This window comes from Hemitrygon akajei, chromosome 2 (genome assembly GCF_048418815.1).
Source record: "Hemitrygon akajei chromosome 2, sHemAka1.3, whole genome shotgun sequence".
Classification (NCBI taxonomy): Eukaryota; Metazoa; Chordata; class Chondrichthyes; order Myliobatiformes; family Dasyatidae; genus Hemitrygon; species Hemitrygon akajei.
This window is the reverse complement of record NC_133125.1, coordinates 54,646,618-54,669,524: the sequence shown is the minus strand read 5'-3', so window position 1 is coordinate 54,669,524 and position 22,907 is coordinate 54,646,618. Positions and strand designations below refer to the sequence as shown.

Genomic DNA, 22,907 nt, shown 5'->3' with positions numbered 1-22,907 from the left:
TTGCCGCTTTGCCCATTCCTCTAAACTATCTAAGTCTCTCTGCAGGCTCTCTGTTTTCCCAACACTACCCGCTTCTCCACCTATTTTTGTATCATTGGCAAATTTAGCCACAAGTATATTAATCCCATAGTCCAAGTCACTGGCATACATCATTAAAAGCTGTGATCCCAACACCGACCCCTGTGGAACTCCACTGGTAACTGGCATCCCTAACAATTGATTACAACAACTTCCCAACCACTGATGTCAGGCTAACAGGTCGATAGTTTCCTTTCTGCTGCCTCCACCCTTATTGAATAGCGGAGTAACACTTACAATTTTCCAGTCATTCAGTACAATGTCAGAATATATCGGTTCTTGAAAGATCATTATTAATGCCTCCACAATCTCTCCAGCTACTTCCTTCAGAACCCTAGGGTGAATTCCATCAGGTCTAGGAGATTTACCGACCCTCAGACCATTAAGCTTCCTCAACACCTTCTCAGTCGTAATTTTCACTGCATATACTTCACTTCCCTGACATTCTTGAATGTCTGGTATACTGCAATTGTGTTCTACTGTGACGACTGATGCAAAATATGCATTCAGTTCCTCTGCCATCACTGCGTCTCTCATTAAAATATCTTCAGCGTCATTTTCTATTTGTACTATATCTACCCTCAATTCTCTTTTACCCTTTATATACTTAAAAAAGGCTTTAGTATCTTCTTTGATATTAATCGCCAGCTTCCTTTCATAGTTTGTCTTTTCTTTCCTAATGACCTCCTTAGTTTCCTTCTGAAAATTTTTAAAAGCTTCCCAATCCTCTATCTTGCCACTAGCTTTGGCTTCCTTGAATGCCCTCTCTTTTGCTTTTACTTTGCTCTGACTTCACTTGTCAGCCACGGTAGTGTCCTTCTTCTGTTCAAAAGTTTTTTCTTATATGGAATATATCTATCTTGCACTTCCCTCATTTTTCACAGAAACTCCAGCCATTGTTGCTCTGCTGTCCTTCCTGCTAGTGACCCTTTCCAGTCAACCTTGGCCAGTTCCCCTCTCATGCCGTTGTTATTTCCTTTATTCCATTGAAATGCTAACACATTGGAATTTAGTTTCTCCTCCTCAAATTTCAAAGTGAACTCGATCATATTATGATCACTGTTCCCTAAGGGTTCCTTAACCTTAAGCTCTCTTATCACCTCCAGATCATTGCTCAACACCCAATCCAGCATAGCCTATCCCCTACTGGGGTCAACAACAAGTTGTTCTAAAAAGCCATCCCTTAGACATTCTACAAATTCTCCCTCTTGAGATCTAGTACTGGCCTGGTTTTCCCAATCCACTTTCAGGTTAAAATCCCCAATGATTATCATTACATTGCCCTTCAGACACACCTTTTCTATCTCCTGCTTTAATTTGTAATCCACATCCCGACAGCTGTTTGGAGGCCAGTACACAACTGCCATTAGGGTCCTTTTACCTTTGCCATTTCTTAACTCAACCCATAGAGACTCTATGACTTCCGATCCTGTGTCATCCCTTTCTAATGATTTAATTTTACTTCTTATGCACAGGGCCACACCACCCCCATCTGCCTACTAACCTATCTTTCCAATACATCATATATCCTTGGTATTCAACTTCCAATGGCAGCCATCCTTTAGCCAAGTTTCAGAGATGGCCACAACGTCATACTTGCAGTTGGTACAGTTGTAACTGTGAACCAGATGTCCAATATGTTGACTCCACCTGCTCTTCTTGCTGATCTCCAAGGTCCTGAGCATGTCAAGCAAGATCCAATTAAACCTCTCGGTCTGGGGATCATCCTGCGAATGATAGGGGGTGGTCCTCGATTTCTCAACTCCAAGCATGCTGAGTAACTATGGATAAGCCTACTCTCGAAATCCCTTCCCTGATCACTATGTATCTGCCTAGGGAGGTCACAATAAATGAAATAGTTCTCCCATAACACTTTGGCCACCATGGACGCGCTCTGATCCTTGGTAGGGAAAGCTTGTGCATATCTGGTGTAGTGATCCATGATGACTTAAGACATTCGCCGTGTCGCTGGCATCAGGTTCTGTTGACAGGAAATCCATACACACCAGGTCCATGACTGTGCGAGTGGGACAAGGGAGCTGCCCGTGTAGGCGGCATCTTCCGCCGTATGCATCAAATGCACAACTTGTATTCTTCGAATTCCATCTTCATTCGGGGCTAATAAACCTGTCTCTGAGTAATCTATAGGTCTTTTCCATCCCCAAAGCCCAGAATCATCATGAAGTAACTTCAAAGCAATCCTCCGATACTCTTCTGGCAGAACCAGTTGGGAACGCCGGAGGTGGCATGACCTGGTATAAGATTTGGTTCCGCAACTCCAATCGGGGCCATTCGCTCGGTAATGGGAGCGCCACAGCATGTTTCGTCTTCTCCACCTGAGCCATGTCTCCCTTCTTGACCGCTGACCAAACGATACTGATGCCCGGGTCATCTCGCTGAGCTGCTGCCACTTCCCCGGGATTCAATTCCAGCAAATGATTTGTCTTCAGAGCAGTCAGGTTACAGTAAACTTGTGGAATGGCGTCATCAGAAGCTCCCAATTGATCCACCGCTCGATCCTGCCCCTGCTTTCTTTCTGCCTTCACCGTGATGGCAAACATGACCTTCACCCCCGGAGCAGGAATGCTCTCCCGTTCGTAGTCCCTGTCCAGCCCCTCATGCACACGTCGGGACAAAGCAGCTGCATCAATGTTCCTGCTTCCCGGCTGGTACTTCAGGCTGAAATCATAGGCAGACAACGCCGTCAGCCACCGATAGCCTGTGGCATCCAATTTTGCTGAGGTCAGGATATACGTTAGGGGATTGTTGTCCATCCTCACCTCAAACTTAGCACCATAGAGGTAGTCACTCAGCTTATCCACCACAGCCCATTTCAACTCCAGAAACTCCAACTTGTGTGTGGCATTGTTTTTCTCGGAGGGCAACAGACTCTGGTTGACAAACGCAACGGATCTCAACCTGGTGCCCTGATCCTGATACAGGACCCCCAAACCCCTCTCGCCTGGCATCCGTATGCAGTACATACGGCAAGCAGGAGTCTGCAAAACCCAGCATTGGCACCTGGGTCAGCAGCTCCTTCAGTGACTGAAAGACCTCCATATTTAACATTCCACCTCTGTCTAAAGGGCTCCGATGGGCTAAGATACTCTTCTCCCTCCAGTCCTTTTTCCCCCTCCCTTTCTTCCCCAAGGGAGGGTAACCACACAGAAACTGATTCAGCTGGTGACTCACTTTCACATAGCCCTTCATGAACTTTCGATAGTAACCGCAGAACCCAAGGAATGAGCACAGAGTGCTCAGAGTCTGGGGCCTTGGCCGGGTGGTCACCATCTCGATCTTAGCCGGATCTGTTGCTACTCCATCCCGTCAGACTCTATGCCCAACCTATCTAACAGACGTCTTGTAGAACTGACTTGTCCAGGGAAAGTTTTAACCCTTCAGCTTTCAGACGGCCCAGCACCTTCAGCAGCCTCGCTTCATGTTCTTCCAAGGTGGACCCAAACACTATGAGGCCATCCAGATACACCAATACCTCAAGCAAGTTCATATCCCCCACCATCTTCTCCATGAACCGCTGGAAGATTGCAGGAGCTCCCGAGATGCCCTGGGGCATCCTTTCGAACTGGAAAAATCTCAGGAGACATATAAATGTCGTCTTCTCTTTGTCAGCCTCACTCATGGGGATCTGGTAATATCCACCCCTCAAGTCCAGCACACTGAACCACTTCACACCACTCAGACAGGCCAGTGTGTCTTCAGTCCTCGGGACAGTATACTGGTCAGGGACGGTGCGCCTGTTCAGAGTCCTATAGTCTACACACATCCGTACATTCCCATTCTTCTTCCTGGCTGCTCCTATTGGGGATGCATAAGGGCTTCTGGACTCAGTGATGATCCCAGCTTCCTTCGACTTACCCAAGTGCTGCCGAATGTCTTCCACCTCTGCTGGGGCCAGTCGCCACAACCTCTCTCTGAATGGGGTGTCCTTGGTCACCTGGATAGTGTGATGAGTGCTCTTGGAACAACCCACATCAAACTCATCAGTGGAAAAGACACCTTCCAGCCTCAACATCTTCTCTAATAACCTACAGGAACCGGAGAGTCTCCGAAGTTGAATGACTCAGCGGTCAACTTTCCTCCCTTTTCCAATAGTTTCTCCCCGGCTTGTCTCACAGGGACACTAGACATTACCGTCACTGGGAACAAATGCGCCAGGGGCATCCCCCGCTTGAAGGTGACCTCCCTCTTCATAGTGTTCCTGACAATCACTGCCATCCTGCTCACCTGTACAACCGAGGGCTTCTGCAGTTCAGGGCCTCACCAGTACCCCAGCAGGAAATCCCGACTCCCTCTCATGGTTTTCCGGAGTTTCCACTAAGACGGCCTTGCCTTCAGGCATTCTGAAAAATTTGGGGGTCCCCATCACTCACTACTTCCCCAGGCTGTAACACTACTGTCTTCGACTGGGTGAACCACACAGTCCGTTGTCTAAAGTTGGTATCCAGCACAATGCAGCCACGCCCTTCCTCAAAAGCAGCTCAAAACACCGGGTGCATGAAAAATCAGTTTCTCTGACTTCTGGTAATTACTCCCCCTTCCTCCCTTCTCTCTTTTTCCATTCCCTATTCTGGTTACCCTCTCACTCCTTCCCCTCACTTGCCCATCATCTCTCTTCAGTTCCTCACCACCTGCCTTTTCTTCTTTGGTCCACTGCCCTCCCCTATCCGATTCCTTCTTCTTCAGCCCTTTATCTCTTCAACCTATCACCTCCCAGCTCTCCCTCTCTCCCACCCTCTACTTTTCCCCTCATGTGGTCTCACCTAACGTGCCAACTTGTACTCCTCCCCCTCCTCCACACCACCTTATTCTGGCTTCTGCCCCTGTCCCTTTCCTTTCCTGGTGAAGGTCTAAGGCAGAAATGTTGACTGCTTACTCCCCTCCATGGATACTGCTGAGTTCTTCTGGTATTTTGTGTGTGTTGCTTACATCCTTAAAAAATTTTATTAATTCTTTGTCTATTATGTGTTGTTTGAGGGAGCTCAGCAGCAATTAAAGATTGAAATATATCCTACAAGTACGGTACATTAAATTTCAACCAATTCACATGTAATGTTTAACAAATATTTTTCATCTCGTCACCTCTTCCCCACATTAATTCATCCAATTAACATTTAATAATCCTTGCAACTATGTTGATCTTAATCACAAATCAATTAATTTTCAGTTTCTTTTGTCAAAGCTCCAGAATTGTTGCAGGCCGTATGTCATATAATCAATATTATTCCAGAACTTGAACTGCATGCTGTCATCAAACAGAAAGATAGCAGCTCACCATCAACATGACATCTGAAGCAAAAAAAACTGATAGAAGTATTTAAGCATAAACAAATTATGCTTAATTAATACAAGTATTCATTTGGCAAATGTGTGCTTACTCTTGCAGTTTGATTTTAAAAATGATCAGAATGGATTATTGTCTTTTAATTCTTTCACGTGGAATCTTTTGTAATCTTGGTAATCTTCACTTTCAAAATATTTTCAAAATATCATTTCTGTAGGTTATCTACACACTATGAGTACAATTGTTGCACATATTTGGCTTATGAAGAGGATCGTAACCAGACAAATTGCTTTGCATAAGATAATTCTTAAAGAACAACATTGAGAATTGCATAGCATGTAACCATGTTAGTTTGTGCTGTACAATGTAAAAATTGTTATTTGCTGCATGATGTACAAATGAGCTGCTCTGTGCAATCAGGGCTGGGTATAAATTGTACCGGTTGCAGCTGGGCATAGTTTAGTGTGAGACTTAGCAAATGAAAGTTTCTGCATTTGAATGTTTATTTTAGTTTATTAGCATGAATTGTATCCGTGAATGTCTTTTTGCTTTTTAAGTTGTTTACAAATAATGTATTCAACAAACTAAGTATGTCATTAGGAACATTCTCACTAAAAATTCCTGTTGTGCCTTTTTATTCTTTCATTTATTTCTGTGTTCAATTAAATCTGCTTTTACTGTCTTGTCTTGAGCTCTTTTTTAATGCTATCTATCATCAGATTGAAATGGCGATTGAGACACTCCAAAAGTCTGATGGTTTGACAGCTCACAGAAGCACTCTTCTCAACAGCCATGTAAGTTGCCTCTTCCTTTAAAACCACTTAAATCTTTAATGTTACATGAGCTTTTTTTCTGATTTATTCTGCTGCCACTTCTTATTTTGCTTGTCTTAACTTCTTATGTAACTTGTTGTCATCTGTGTTGTTTTCCTTCCTCTTACCAGAATAAACAAATGGTCATTTTGAGATATGGAATTAGAATAGAGTGGAATGAAATTCCTTACACTAACTCTAATATGAAGACACCTCTAGAGGAAAAAAAGTAGAGACCTGGTTGTGGCTTGCGGAATTTGTATTTTCCAATTTGCTTTGAAAGGAGTGGAACTTTTGCCTCGTTTTAGAAGGCAAATGACACCAGCAGGATATTCCTATAGATTTTTCCTATATTGTTAGTTTCAGACTTTAGACCGTGTATATCTCTAGAAAATAGAACACAGAATGAGGTGAGGTAATTATTTCACAACAGAGATGTAGCCAAGAGCCCAGCTGAACGGGCAATTAAGAAAATGACTCTTCATTTTGCAACCTTGGTTCAACTGTAGCTACTTGGATGTTTCCAGGAGAATTCTTGTCACTCATTACTCTAGGACAAGCAGAGAAACATGAATGTGCAGAGCTGAAATCTACTGTACCCTGTTTCTCAGTTAATAACAGAAGCATTTTGTGGTATTGGATGAATGGAAAATTGCAAGTGTTACTCCGCTATTTAAGAAGGATGGGAGGCAGAAGAAGGAAACATTAGACCAGTTAGTCTGATATCAGTGTTTGAGAAGTGTTGGAATCCATTGTTAGGGATGAAATTACGGAATACCTGGAGGCGCATGACAAGATAGGCCAAAGCCAGCATGGTTTCCTGAAAGAAAAATCCTGCCTGCCTAACCTACTGCAGTTTTTTGAGGAAATTACAAGCAGGGTAGACAAAGGAGATGTAGTAGGTGTGGTGTACTTGGATTTTCAGAAGATCTTTGACAAAGTGCCGCACATGAGGTTGCTTAGCAAGATAAGAACCCATGGAATTACAGAGGAGTTACTAGCATGGGTGGAGCATTGGCTGATCGGCAGAAAACAGAAAGTGGGAATAAAAGGATCAATTCTGGCTGACTGCCGGTTACCAGTGGAGTTCCACAGAGGTCTGTGTTGGGACCGCTTCTTCTTATGATGTATGTCAATAATTTGGACTATGGGATTAATGGATCTGTGGCTAAATTTGCCGATGATGCAAAGATAGGTGGAGGAGCAGGTAGTGTTGAGGAAACAGAGACTTAAACAGTTTAGGGGAATGGGCAAAGAAATGGCAAATGAAATACAATGTATATAATACAATGTATGGTCATGCACTTTGGTGGAAGAAATAACTGGGCAGACTATTATGTAGATGGGGAGAGAATTCAAAATGTAGAGATGCAAAGGGACTTGAGAGTGCTTGTGCAGGATACCCTAAAGGTTAATCTCCAGGTTGAGTCAGTGGTGAAGAAGATGAATGCAATGTTGGCCTTCATTTCTAGAGGTATAGAATATAAGAGCAGGGATGTGATGTTGAGGCCCTGTAAGGCACTAATGAGACCACACTTGGTATTGTGTGCAGTTTTGGGCTCCTTATTTTAGAAAGAATATACTGACATTGGAGAGGGTTCAGAGAAGATTCCAAAGGATGATTCCAGGAATGAAAGGGTTAGCATATGAGGAACATCTGGCAGCTCTTGGGCTGTATTCCATGGGGTTCAGGAGAATGAGATACTCATTCTCATAAGATACTCCTGTATCTTATGGTCTTATGGTGGTTTAGTACATTGCTTTTTATTTAATTATCCTGTCAAAGAGATTATTCAAATTATGGTAAGTTTGTGAAAAATCACCTGTATCATTTAACAAATCTATTGCTTAAACTAAATATCTAAGGGGAATGTCAGCCACTCAGGATGCCAGAGCCCTCTCAAAACATCACTAGCCACATGAGCTCTCTGCATGCTTTCTTCTCATTCTGAGTCTGTGTTTTTCTCATTTCAATTTTCTCCTAAATGCTGGTTTCATATGCCAGATGTATACACTAGCATATATAAAATGTAGAACAAAGAATAGAATAAAAAGAAAGTTTGCTTTTTCTTGTACATGAACAAACTCTCTTCAGCCAGTAGAGCAAATATTCTGATAAAGTAAAATACTGTTGATGCTAAAAAGCTGAACAAAGTGCATGGCATGAAATTAAATAATAAATGCAAATTTTATGATTTATGTTTGTCAGCTGAACCATCAAAATTCATTCTGCTGGAAATACTTAACAGGTCAAGGAGGACCTGTGAAAAGTGAAAATGAATTAATTTATGGCCAAATGTTCAAATGGCACATAGTCAGTTTACTACAGGGTTTCATTCTGGAGAACTGTTCATACCCCAAACTGCTTATAAGTTGGAAATGAACAAAACCATGTCTGGGAAGGGGGTTGGTAGAGAAGGCACACAGAAATCTTCCAATCCCACCCAGTAGATGATAATCGCACCTTGCAGCAGCCAGCGAATCCATCGCAATCTCCATTTCACCAATGTCCTGAATGTTCTTTCGTATATCTGGGCAGTCCATAAGGTAGGCGCTTGTAACCCAGTGAGGACCTGTATTGACCTGAAGTTTCTTTCTCCAGCATATAAATTTGCATTTGTATCTAGGGATACAATGTATTCTGGACCAGGTTTGAGTAATGTAATGCATTGTATTTATCAACCAACAGATTTTTAAGTATCTTTTTCTTTAGTCTCAGATGAATTTGAATTGTCTTAGCTTGTGCACAGTATGTTCAATTTGGTTTTAAGGATCAAAATTGGAATGACTTTTTCCTCTTCCACTTAGAGCAAAAAGCCATTTGTGTATCTATATTTGCCATGCCTTACTTAAGTAAGCTAAGACCTTTCACACAAATCATTTTCCTGCATTCTTCATCACTTGACCTTTCCCCTTCAATTACCACTCCATACTTCTACCCTCATCCTTAAAAAGAACTTATGAACAAAAGTGTTCAAAATTTAAAAGAGGTTTTTGATTTCCCCAGATTGCTCACTGCATCGTTTAGGACTACATATGTGTCTGTTGATTTATTGACACTGAGGTAATTCTTTTTCCTCTTTCATTTTTCAACGTATGGAGATTACTGGCAAGACCAGCATTTATTGCCCGTCTCCAATTGTCACTGAGAAGTGGACGACCTGCTTATATCACTGCAATCCTGATGAATCTGTTCCCACAATGCTGGTGGATAGTGAGCACCCGGACTTCAACCCAGTAATACATAAATAATGGTAGTATGTTTCCAAGACAAGATGGTGTGCAGTTTGGGGGGCTCACTGCAGGTAATGGTATACCATGCTCCTGTACAATGCTCGAGTCTATGTGCAACTCCTCAGAAAATGATGCAGTACTTCTTAGTGGTAGAGATTATGAACTGGGACGTTCCATTAGTGCAATTCATACAACTAACAAGAGTGCATTTTATGGACAGCATATACTGAAGCCACTTTCCTGTGATAGCAGAGGAAATCAGTGATTAAGATGTTAGATGGACTGTTAATCTTGTGGGCTTCTGTTCCTGGAATATGTCAAGCTTATCGAGTATTATTGAAACTGTATTCTTCCAGGCACGTTTACAATATTCCATCAATTCTCCTTAGTTGAGCTTTGTAAGTGATGAAGCAGCTTTAGGTTATCAAGAAATAATTGAATATCCAGCCTCTGGTCTTGCTCGTCCAGCCACCATATTAACCATGGCTAGTCAGTTTAGTTTTGGTTAATGTTGACATTATACCCTCCAGAATGTTGATTGTCAGGACTTAGCAACAGTTAAGCAATTGAATATCAAACAAAAGTGATTAGACTTAGTCTTGGAGGTGTTCCTTACACTTTTGTGGCACAAATGCAAAGGACCACTTCTTGGTCCATGCTGGAAAACTGTACAGATCTTGCTGCAACCAAGTATAGACTGCTTTATTTTTTTGAGGAGTTACGAATGGAATTGAGCATTGTGCAATCATCAACTAATGCATTTGGTTTTATAATGGGGAAAAAAAGATCACTGCATTTGCAGCTAGAGATACTTGGCCCTGAGGATCTCCTGTACTGTTATGCTGGAGCTGTGGAATAGATCAACAACAACACCAGCTTTCTATGCAAGATATAACTCTTGCCTTTGCTTTGTTTTTCCCTTGATGCATATTGATGTTTTTTTCAGAATTTCTTCAAGGCACTCTCAGTTAAGTACTTACTACCTTGATGTCAAAGCAATCCTTTCACCTCACTTCTGGAATTTATCTCTTTGGTCCATGCTTGTAAATAGGTCTGGAGCCGAGTGGTAATGATGAAGCCCACTATAAGCATTAGTAATTCTGTTATTGTCATTTGTACCGCAGGATAGCACTGTTGAAGATGCCTTCCATTGTGAGCAGCATCGAGAGTAAACCAGCTTTCAGTAATTATCCTATTGTATTTTCCTGATTTATGTCAATGGGACATAACTGGGTATTATTGCACAAGGTCTGGTTGATCCCAGTGTTGCAATTGTAACTGGAACAACTTGACTCAAGGATGCTCATTTTGGATTTCTGCTACCAAAAGGAATTTATTGTTCTTATAGCCTTTGCTGTAACCTGTGTGCTAAGCTGTGACATCACGTGGAATAAAGACTGACTTCTATGATAGTGAGGATCTCAGGAGGATGCCAAGATCATCTACTCACAACATCTGACAAAATGATAGCATATCCCACTTGCCTCACCTGTAGTTCTTTTGCTAACCCTGCTGTTCATGATGCAGGTGTTCTCAGAATCTTCTACTCTTACCCTTTTTGCCTGTTTATTGTCCACACATCAAAAGTAGGCAAAAGGGGAGAGAAGTGCTTTGATGGGATCCCATACATCCATTTATTGCGTGCTCTTTAGTACACATGTAGTCTTGTGTTGCAGCTTCCACGAGACTGACATTTCATTTTCAAGAACACCTAGTATCACTCCCAGAATGCAGAATCATTCCTCATTGACCCAGTGCTGATCTCCTAGCTTGATGGAATGGTAGAGTGAGAGATACAGTTTGCTGTAATTTAATGTTACTAATAATAACTCGGCATAAACAAAAAACAGCTCTGGTTTTCATGGTTCTTCAGCACTTCACAGTAAACCTGTAGAATGGTAAGTAGCTGACAAGTGTAGGCCATCTACCCCTTCTGTGGAGGAATATGAACCAGCCACTAATAACAATGGGTGTTCTGTTTTCTAATATGAATATAAATACATCTTTCAGGAGCCATCTCAGCTCTTCTTGTGTATCAAGAAGGATTGCAAAAACTATGAAAACCAAATATTAACAAACTGTTGAACAGTTATAGCATCCTACCAACATAAGTGCCAAGAGATTTCACTGGAAAACCAAACTGCATGGAGGTCTCAGCGTTACAGTGAGGACCCACTGGATCAGCAGCAAGAACAGCATATTGGGATTCTGAGCCTATTTTAGCATTATATTTGCCAGTTCCAAGAACAAATGAGATCACAAGCTGTATCACAAACTCCCAAGGAATTCTATGGGTATATTAAGAATAAAAGAATGGCTAGAAATGGAATAGATCCTGTTAAATATCAGCATGGCTGCTGTGTGTAGAACAAAAGCAATGGCTGAGACTTTGAAATAAACATTTCTTTTCAACTTGTACTATGGAAAAAATTAAAGGAGTTGAGGAAATTAATGATGTTTATCTTGGACCCCATACAGATTAGCATGGAGGAGATATTAGAGGCCTTTAAGTCCATTAAGGTGGATAAGTAACCAGGAACAGACCAGGTGCATTCTCCGACCTTGTAGGAAGGTAGAGAAGAAATTATGGAGGCTTTTGCAAAGATTATGCTTCGCTTTGGGCCACAAGTGAGGTTCTTGAAAAGTGGCTAAATTGGTACCATTGTGTAAAAAAGGTAGCACGATCAAGCCAAGAAATTATAGGCCAGTGAATCTAACACTGTTGACAGGTAAATTGTTGGAGGGGATTCTGGTTTACAGGGTCTACCAGCGTTTAGAGAGGTAGGGTCTGATTCAGGTCAGTCAGTACTGCTTTGTGTGTGGGAAATCAGTTCTACCAAAGCTCTTGGAGTTTTTTGAGGAGGTAACCAAGAGGGTAGATGAGGTTAGGGCAATGGATTTTGGCTACATGGACTTTAGCAAGAACTTTGACAAGACCATCATGGCTGGCTAACCTGGCAGGTTAGGTCACATGGTATCCAATGGGAGATGGTGGTTTAGATTCATAATTTGCTCAGTGATAGGAAACAGACTGTAAGCCTGTGTCTAGTGTGCCACAGGTAGGTGCTGAGAGCTTTGTTTGTAATTTATATAAATGATTTGCATGTGAATGTACAAGACATTGGTGATGTTTGTGGATGAAATCAAAATGGGTGATGTTGTAGACAGTGATGAAAACTGTAGACAGGAGGATTTTGATCAGTTGTATATATGTGCTGAGGGTTGGCAAATGGTTTTTAATCCAGTTAAGTGTGAGGTATTACACTTTGGGAGGTTAAGCCAGGATAGATCTTGTACGGTGTATGGTAGGGCCCTGGGGAGTGTTATGGAACAGAATTACCTAGGAATGCAAGTGAATAGTTTGCCAAAAGTGACATCCCAGGTAAATAGGGTTGATGAAGAAGGCACTTAGCTAGCTGGCCTTCATCAGTCTGGGCACTGAGTACAAGAGGTTACAAATGGAACACACAACCTTATTTCAACATTTTGAAATGTCGACACTTTCTTTCCTCCCTCTGATGCTGCTGAAACTCGCTGAGTTCTTCCAGCATTGAGTTGAGAAGTTATTTATTTATTAAGATGCAGCACAGAGTAGGCCCTGCTGGCCCTTTGCATCACACTGCCTAGCAACCCCCAACTTAACCCTACCCTAATCACGGGACAATTTCCAATGACTAATTAACCTACTATCCAGTACAGCTTTGGAGTGTGGGAGGAAACTGGAACACCCAGAGGTAACCCACACGGTCACAGGAAGAACATATAAACTCCTTACAGAGAGTAACAGGAATTGAACCCAGGTCGCTGATACTGTAAAGCGTTGTGCGAACCACTCTGCTATCATGCCACCCATTATGTAGTTATATAAGACGCTGGTGAGGCCACACTTGGAGTATTGTGTACAGTTGTGTGTAGGAAATAATGTTACTAAATTAAAGAGTCCACAAAGGATTTATCAGGATGTTGCTTAGATTTGGGGGCCAGAATTACAAGATGAGGTTGCATAGATTAGGAATTTATCCCCTGGGGTGTGACCTAATAGAGGTATATAAGATCATGAGGGACAAAGACAGAGTTTTTTTATTCCTCTGGGAGGGAGTGTAAATATATGAAGGCATATGTTTGTGAGAGATTTAAAAGGAGCATCAGGGACAGCTCCTTTATGCAAAAAGTGGTACATATTTGGAATGAACTGCCAGAAATTGTGGTTGAGGTGGGCATGTTATCAACAATTAGAAGCTGTCTAATTAAGTACATGGATAGGAGGAAGTTAAAGGGCTATAAGCCAAAGGCAGGTAGATGAGACTAGCTCGCTGTGCAACACAGTTGACATAAACAAGTTGGGCTGAAAGTCCTGTTTCCATGTTGTATGACTACGACACCTTGCATCAATAATTCATGCCTAATGATTGTAGTGCAGGCAGCACATAGATTTTACAAGAGTTTTTTTGATGTTCAATACACACTTTCAGTTCTGTTCAATATTAGAATCATAGTAAGTACAGCACAGAGGCAGGCCCTTTAGTCCATGTAGTCCATGCTGAAACCATTTAAACTGCCTACTGCCATTGACCTGCAGCGGGACCACAGCTCTCCATGTCCTTACTATCCATGTACCTATCCAAGTTTCTCTTAAACATTGAAGTTGAGCTCCCATGCACCACTTGTGCTGGCAGTTCACTCCACACCCTCACGACCCTCTGAGTGAAGAAGTTTCCCCTCATGTTCTCCTTAAACTTCTCATATTTCACTTTTAACCCATGACCTCTAGTTGTAGTCACACCCAACCTCAGTGGAAAAAGCCTGCTTGCATTTACCCTATTTATACCCCTCATAATTTTGTATACCTCTATCAAATCTCCTCTCAATCTTCTATGTTCTGAAGGATACAGTCTTAACCTATTCAATCTTTTCTTATATCTCAGGTGCTTCAGGCCCAGCAACATCCTCGTAAAATTTTTCTGCACTCCTTCAACCTTGTTTACATTTTTCCTGTAGGTAGTTAACCAACACTGCACACAATGCTCCAAAACCTCCATCTTCTGTACTCAATACATTAATTTTTGAAGGCCAATCTGCCTCTGATGCTACTTTCAATGAATCATGTACCTGTCTTCCCAGATCCCTTTGTTCTACCAAATTCATCAGTGCCCTACCATTTACTGTATAAGACCTACCCTGGTTGGTCTTACCGAAGTACAAAACCTCTCACTTGTCTGCATTAAGTACCATCTACCATTTTTCAGGCTATTTTTCCAGCTGATGCATATCTCTCTGCAAGCCATGATAGCCTTCCTCACTCTCCGCTACATCCGCAATCTTGGTGTCGTCCACAAATTTGCTGATCCAGTTAACCACATTATCATCCAGATCAGTGACAAACAGCAAAGGACCCAGCACCGATCCCTGTGGCACACCACTAGTCACAGGCCTCTGGCCAGAGAGGCAACCCACTACTACCGCTCTCTGACTTCTCTCACAAAGCCAATGTCTAATCCAATTTACCTCGTCATCCTAAATGCCAAGTGACTGAACCCTCTTGACCAGATTCCCATGTGGGACCTTGTCAAATGCCTTACTTAAGTCCATGTAGACAACATCCACTGCCTTGTCTTCCTCCACTTTCCTAGTAAGCATGAACATGTGAGGGCATCCCTTTATCCCGAATGGGTAGCTCAAACTAAAGCTAATAGAGGGGGAGGAGTATTGTAACCTGAGTAAGAGGTGTTTCTGCAAGTGTCATCAGCAAACTTTAATGAATATCAAACATGGAAGGAATGGCATACAAGGTTTTCAGACACTACACAGCAGAATGCAAAGATCAAGTGGCTTCCTAGACATGCTCAAAAAGTTGGAAGCAGATAGAGTGGGAGATTATGCCAGAAATCAAGCAAGTGCCACAAGGCGTTCAGTGGAATTATCATCAAGTCCTGTTTCCTAGCTTTTAGCCTCACACATTGTCGTGGCCACATTCACAGTGCTCTTATCACTGGCCCACTCTATAAAATGTGGATGTAAAGGTTGGAACAGGAAATAATCAGAGTGAACAAACACTTGCATGACCTCACCTCTGGAAAAAAAAATGCTGCTGGCAAATATTGGACTAGTTCTTGGTGAATCTTTTGCCTTATGGATGAAACCATCAAAAATTATACTGACCCAATTTTTCTCCTCTATCCAATCATTCAATGTGGGCAAATGAGACTAGTAAGGTGGGCACCATGGTCGGCATGGTTGAGCTGGGCAAAATCTGAAGCAAATGATACTCAATGAGTCTTTAAATAGAATTCCTGTAGGATCTTTTCCTGTTGCTCGATGTTCTGTATGTTCAGCTAATTAATTTGAACATCAAAGTGGGCACTGGGTCAGCATGTTTGAATGTTGATTGATCTCTTGATGTGCCTTTTACTGAGTGCTTCAGTGTATGCTGGACTTCATAAACATGGTCCTTTGTGAGATTCTGCCCAAAGGTGGGTGTCCTCTGCTGACACCATTTTGAAGCTTTAATAGCATTCCAAAGATTGTTGTTAACCGGAATTTCGACTGGTGTAGATGTAATTATATGGGTGCAGCAACATTTTGGAGACTGGAAATTTTGTAATGAGAGACTCAGATTCTATGTCTTCTTATCCATTCCATCTTCTACAAAGAATATCAGATATGTGATGGAATCAGGTTTATTATCACGGACGTATAATGTGAAATCTCCAGTTTGGCGGCAGAAGTACAATGCAGGACATAAAAATTACTATAAAAATAATTTCTGCAAAGGATGAATAACAAGGTAGTGTATGTGGATTCATTGACCATTCAGATATCTGATGGCAGAGGGGAAGAACATTGGGTGTGGGTGTTCACACTTTGTTACCACCTCCCCAATAGTATTAAAATGAAGAGAGCACGTCCTGAATGATGGGAGTCTTTAATGATGGATGCCACCTTCCTAAAGCACCAACTTTTGCAGACTTGCTCAATGTTGGGGAGGATTGTGCTCCTGAACAACCCAGTGGCCTAAATTTAGTGTAATATGGCGTAACACATGGGGCAGTTTTATTCAAAGGTTCCGAGCAGCCATATACTATTTCACACAGCTGCTGAAGGGAATCCAGTAAGTTACAGATCACCTGAAAAGAAGAAACGGTGGTTCTGAATTGAAGAGAGAAACAAGCCGAATTTGATCTGGAGGAGGGTGTTGGAGGAACAGCTTCACTTGGGGAAGGGACGATGGAGGTCAGATATCACACTCACTGGGGTAAGGTGATGCATGCTCTGTAATCTGGTCTGAAAGTCCTTGCCAGTCACAGGGTGGTGGGTGGAAATGAACAGGAAATACTCAGTCAAATCCATCTGCAAGAAGACTGAAGCCTGGAACTCTCCAGCAACAAAACAGGTAAGCCTGGTTGCTTTTTAGCATGCCAAAACCATGCCTCAGCTGTACAGTTAAGGCCTGCATTGGTATGAATGGGCTGCTTACACACAAAAATAATTGGCAAATGACATCCAAGGTAGAATACATGATGGCCTCTATGCTGGAGTACATCATGTGCCTAAAGGACCCAGTATGAATTTCTAGAAAAGTGCAAAGATCGTGCAAATAATCTGGTCACTTTTATAGGTACATAGAAGATTTTCTAACACATTGTTAGGTGTAATGTATGGTTAGAAAACTGGGGTTTAGTCTGAGTTGCATTGACCATTTGTACATAAGTTCATTACATTTATTTTCAGTTTCACCATTTCCTGCTTTTAAACTTTACTAGCTTCTGGCTTAGCAACTATTCTTCATCTGCAGAAAAAAGCAATTTACAATCATGGGATCAAAATACCTGACTCTAAAAGGGGTTAATAGAAAATCGAGTAAGGAAGTAAATGCACATGAGTAAAGAAGTTTGAGAGGATTTTTGAAAGGCAAGAGGAAACACTGGGAAGAGCGTGCCAGAGAGCAGAAGTGAAAGCTGAACAAGTGACTTATACAGTGGATCCAGGGGCCTAAAGAACAAATATTCATTTGATGTGAATGCAAGGAAAAGTGCTTAGGAGGACTTAAGTCAGTAAGGGTTTATTTAACTAAGGTGGCTTGAGCCCACAATGGGATCTAACAGCAAGGATAAGGATCTTGAACATAGTTCCTTGAGCTGTGAGGCAGGGGAAAAAGACGCTGCTGATGAAGTGCAGGTGAGAAAATAGACTACACAGAGATTTGGATCAGTTAAACCTATTGAGAAATAGCTTTAATAAAATATAGGTATGAAAGTGTTATAGAAGTAGAACTGAAGTGTATTGAAAGTATGATCTAAGTCTTAACAGCGGAGGGAGGAAATCTTATATTGAAAGAAGAACAAAAATGTGTTTATATAGCAGCTGTGATTTCCTCAAAACTCAAGGGTACTTAACAGCCAATTAAATGCCTTTTGAAGAGTAATCGCTGTGGTTTGAAAATGATCATTGTATTTGATTAAAATGAGATTCCACAAAGAGCCGCAAGAGATGTGATCAATCAATTTATTGTGGTAATGTTGACTGAGGGATGAATATTAGTCGAGATAACTGGCAACAATCCTTAAAATTATCTACCAATGGCGCTTTTGCATCCATATGATCACATGGATAAGCTTCTCAATTTAACTTAAGTCCATTACCAATTATGGATATAATACCTCCAGTTCCAACCTAGTTAAGGTTTCAGATACTTGTCCAAAGGCTTGAACCTTTAAACAATTGAAAACTGATTAGTTCAAGGGGAACATTATCTGTGTACTGGTAAATATTTATTTCTGTCAAAATCATTAATACAGTTTATCACATTGAAGATGATCAGACCTTGCAAGTGTATGCATATTTGCTGGTACGTCTATTTCATTCTAACAGTAACTACACTTCAAAGAAGTATTCTGTTGGCTGTAAAGTGCATTGAGATATCCTGAGGTCATGATCAATGCTATATAAATACAATTGTTTACTTATTTTTTTCTCTTTTCTAACTCAGGCAGGGATGCTACCACAGAGCCAAGCTGTTACTGTGAAGAAAGTGGAAATGGATACTTGGAAGAAAGCTGTCTTGGTAATGGTGCAGTTGTGGGGAACAAAATTGAGCTTAGGGTCAAACAGATGCTTATTTTCTGCATCTTCTGCAAACCTGATCTAGCAACCAAGACACTAATATAGTCTAGAACAGAAGCAAGTAAGTGATTATGGTAGCTAAAGTGAATATATATAGTTAAGATTGCTTTCAGATTAATGGAAGAGGAAACGAAGTAGTGGTGATTATCACCAACATTTGTGTTACATTTGACAAAATGTGCAAATTATGTAATTGATGGTAATGTACTGTATAGAGGATAAAGAGAAAGAGACTACAAGTGCACCTGCACCAACAAATTGAGCATAAATGTAATTGACAGCATTGTAGTGGTTAGTTCTCCAATAGACATGAGCCTAACAAGGCAAGAGACACTAGCAGGCTGCTGAAGGAAGATGGGAATATGGAATAGTTAAAGATATTGCAAAGAATATGTATTGAGAGCTGTTGAATTTTGGTGCTCAAAACTTTTTTTATGGCTTTGTAAAGAAGTTGCATAGTCATCACTTTTAGGATACTTAAATAAAATGATAAGGGAAATGTAGAACTTGATTTAAAATTTTGTAGAGAAAAGAAAGTTTATGGAAGAATTGTTCGAATAGGAGTTCAACTTCTTGGCCTAGATTAAAGGTATTGTCAAGTAGGAGGTGTAGAATTCAAATTATCAAGCCAGGAAAATGTTTAGGGAGCAAGTGGTGTGTTGTATTGATAAGATGAAGCCAGTAGGGTAGAAATGTGAGATATGGAATGTGTCATAAGTTGTTTGTTTAGAAACCGAACCTGAAACTGAGGGACAGGTGTAGTTGAGGAACAACCTAAGGACATTCCAAAGGCATCAGCAGTAATATAAAGAGATTGAATTTGGGTGAAAAGTATTGAAGGATAAATATTGAATTGCATTAAGTAATCCTTTTGCACATCTGGAGAGCAAAGCATGTGAAATAAAATTAGAGATAAGGTAGTGGAAATGAAAGCTCAGGAATTGTTCATTCTATAACATTGGGGTTCCCTTGCTATTTGATGCTTACTGGCTAGCTCCATGAGTATCCAATTTAAAGGGTGAAGCAGACATTGGATGACTTTCCTTGAAAGTTACCACAAGAAATCAGCTCCATAATGCACAAGTGTATTTTCCCCATGGCCCTAATGATGACTGCCATTTTGATGTCTTTTCATGTTCCAACACAACATGGACTATGCATTCAGTAGTAAAGATTAACCCAGGTAACCTGCTCCTCTTGTATTACTTATGATCTTCACTCAAATATTGCTAAGGTTTTAAAAATGAATATAATATGCATGCTAAATTAGGGAAACACAGATGAGAACATTAAAAAATAGAAACAGCTCCTTGTGCTTTCTCTACCATTCCATATAATCATGGTTGATGTTTACCTCAGTGCCACTTCCTTTGCCGCTTCATGTCCTTAACATCTAAAAAAAATGTTGAACACTTTCTTGAATATACTCAGTGATTTATGCAACAAACTTTGTGCATATTTTTGCTTTTGATTCTTACAATAATATCAATGTAGACTCTTCTGTCTCTTTTTCTAATGCTCAAGTAAAATTTCAATAGCAAATTGGATATTTAACCTTATAAGACTATGCACCAATAATTTTAAGCTTTTATTGCAAGAGTGAACAGTGGGCTGTTTAAAATGGTTCTGAAGAATTTATTCAATTGTCTGCTGGTATGGATCCTTCCTTCAGAAGAAGAATCAGATTATTATCACTGACATTCATGACATTAAGTTGGTTGCTTTGCAGTAAGAGTACAGTACAAAGTTACAAATTTATAATAAATTACAAAATAAATAAATAGTGCAAAGTAAAGGAATAATGACGTCGTGTTCAAGGGTTCATGGACAGTTCAGAAATCTGACGGCAGAGGGGGAAGAAACTGATTTTGTTGAGTGTAGGTCTTCAGGATCCAGTATTTCCTCCTGCACGGCAGTATTGGGAAAATGCATGGCCCGGATGGTGAGGGTTCTTAGTGATAGATGCCACATTCTTAAGCCACTGCCTCTTAAAGAGGTCCTTGATGGTGAGGAAGGTTATGCCCATAATGGAGCTGGCTGAGTCTTGCAATCGTGCAGTTCTACTGCAGCTTGTTGCAATTCTGTGCTCTGGCGTCTCCATACCAGGCTGTGATGCAACCAGTCAGAATGCTCTCCACTGTACATCTATAGAAATTTGCAGAAGTTTTTGTTGACATACCAAATCTTGACATACAACTCCTGATTAAATACATTGACATGGCATGCTGCCTTTGTGATAGCATCAATGTATTGAGTCCAGGATAGATCCTATGAGATGTTGATCCCCAGGAACTTGAAGCTGTTCACCCTTTCCATTACTGGCCTCTCAATGAAGACTGGTGTGTGTTCCAACAATTTAACTTTGCTGAAGTCCACAATCAATTCCTTGGTCTTGTTAATGTTGATTGCAACACCACTCAATCAGCTGATCTATCTCACTCTTCAGTTATCATCCAGGGTGTTACCAACAGTGGTGTCACCTGTGAATTTATAGGTACATGTTGGTGGAGGTGTTCAGCAGCAGGGAATGGCAGGATAAGATACAGTACCTCCAAGTATCCTTGTGGAATCAGAACTACTTCCAGTGGCCAAAGGGGACCTTTAATTAGTAAAAGAGTAGAAGGCTTCTTTCCAGCAGTTTTTCCAGGCTCAAGTTAAAGGGGCACATTATACAAATGGAACTGCAGTTCTCTTTTATCAGTGTATATGCTCTTGTTTATATCTGAAAGAGCGCACCCAAACATGCTGTATTCCTACCGTGCCGCAGAAGATTAATTTGCTCAGACACTGACAGATTGTTAAAAATAGAGTTTATTGTCATTTATACAAGTACACATATGTCCAGGTGCAATTAAAAATGTGATAGCAGCAGCATCACACACTTGTTGTTTTTGTAAGCAACATTCATGAGCAAAACAAAATGGAGATAAATTATTGACAAATATTACAAGAAAGAGTACATTTGGAATAAAAAAGAAGTTCAAAACACAAATCCAGAAAGGTCCAACAAGGTAGGTAAATTATCAAACTGTGGTGCTGAGGATAACGGGGGTGCACCTCAAAACACAGGGAACAGATTTCTGACACAGTCACCTGCTCACTGCTTCATCTTGCTGCATCATTACAACTAACTTTAAATGCTGAAACTGTCTACATCTTCATCACTACCATCCATGTTCCCTGATCCTACTTTTTGGGTCTTGGACTGACTTACCTGAGGGACATCTGAAGAGTTCTCTCATTCAGCACTTCCATCCCCCCACACACATGCTCACAGTCGGGCCAGTATATTTAAGCTGTCTTTATTGTACATAACTTAAAAAGGTATAGAAATACAAGTTTTATGTGTGCTTTTAGCTTCAGTGGTTACTGGACAACTATGAAACAGCAGAAGGTGTCAGCCTTCCTCGAAGCACTCTGTACAACCACTATCTGCGTCACTGTCAGGAGCAGAAGCTTGACCCAGTGAATGCAGCTTCTTTTGGGAAACTTATTCGCTCCATTTTCATGGGTCTGCGTACCAGGCGGCTAGGCACAAGGTTAGTTACTTACCCATTTTTTAAAAACTGTTTTCTAATCATTGCACTAAGTATTCATTTAAATTTAAAGCATTTTTCCTGCCTTAGAGGAAACTCAAAATATCACTATTATGGCATCCGGATCAAGCCAGACTCCCCACTAAATCGCTTACAGGAAGATATGCAGTACATGGCCATGAGACAACAACCCATGCATCAGAAACAGAGGTAAGCATTTTAGAAGACTCAACACGTGCGGCAGTGTGCTGGAGGAACTCAGAGGTCAACCAGCATCTGTGACGGAGAAAGAATTCTTGATGTTTTGAGTTGAAAACACGCATCAGGAATGAAATATCGACAATTTCTTTATCCATCCCCTCCATCACCCGCCCCCACCCTGATGCCACCTGGCATGCTGAGTTCTTCCAGCCAATTATCTGTTGCTGCAGATTCCAGCATCTGCAATCTCTTGTGTCTCTACTATTACATGTATCTGTGTCTTGCTACCACCTCTGAAAATAATATTGTTGATAATACTGTCCTTCAAATCATGAATTATTCTACTTTCCTTCTCTTTCTCATTCTTTAAGATTATGTGAACTCCAGAATTTGCTGACAGAATAATAGTACTCACTGTTAACTGTGGGGTAAACAATAAAACAACTTCAGGTGAAGAGCAAATAGACAACTGAATGTGAATATCTAGGCATTGTTACAGAATTTATTCAACTCTTGCGTTAGTTTTGTGAGAAAAATATTTTGTCCTGTCTTTATTTTCAAATAATTCTTATTTTGACCATTGAGTGCGCCTTAGAAACTTTTAACTTTTAGTGCTGTAGTTAG

At 40.9% G+C, this 22,907-nt stretch overlaps 1 protein-coding gene across 3 annotated transcripts in view; it reads left to right on the top strand.

The window, feature by feature from the left end:
* rfx3 (regulatory factor X, 3 (influences HLA class II expression)) overlaps positions 1–22,907 on the top strand; it is a 312,575-nt gene that overhangs the window by 236,582 nt on the left and 53,086 nt on the right. For 2 of the 3 annotated variants that reach the window (XM_073072385.1, XM_073072389.1), the window contains 4 exons: positions 6,100–6,174; positions 18,413–18,487; positions 21,904–22,085; positions 22,173–22,292. In XM_073072385.1, coding sequence (XP_072928486.1) covers positions 6,100–6,174; positions 18,413–18,487; positions 21,904–22,085; positions 22,173–22,292 — 452 coding nt within the window. The remainder of the gene's footprint in view (positions 1–6,099; positions 6,175–18,412; positions 18,488–21,903; positions 22,086–22,172; positions 22,293–22,907) is intronic. The other variant, XM_073072399.1, reaches the window with a different exon arrangement.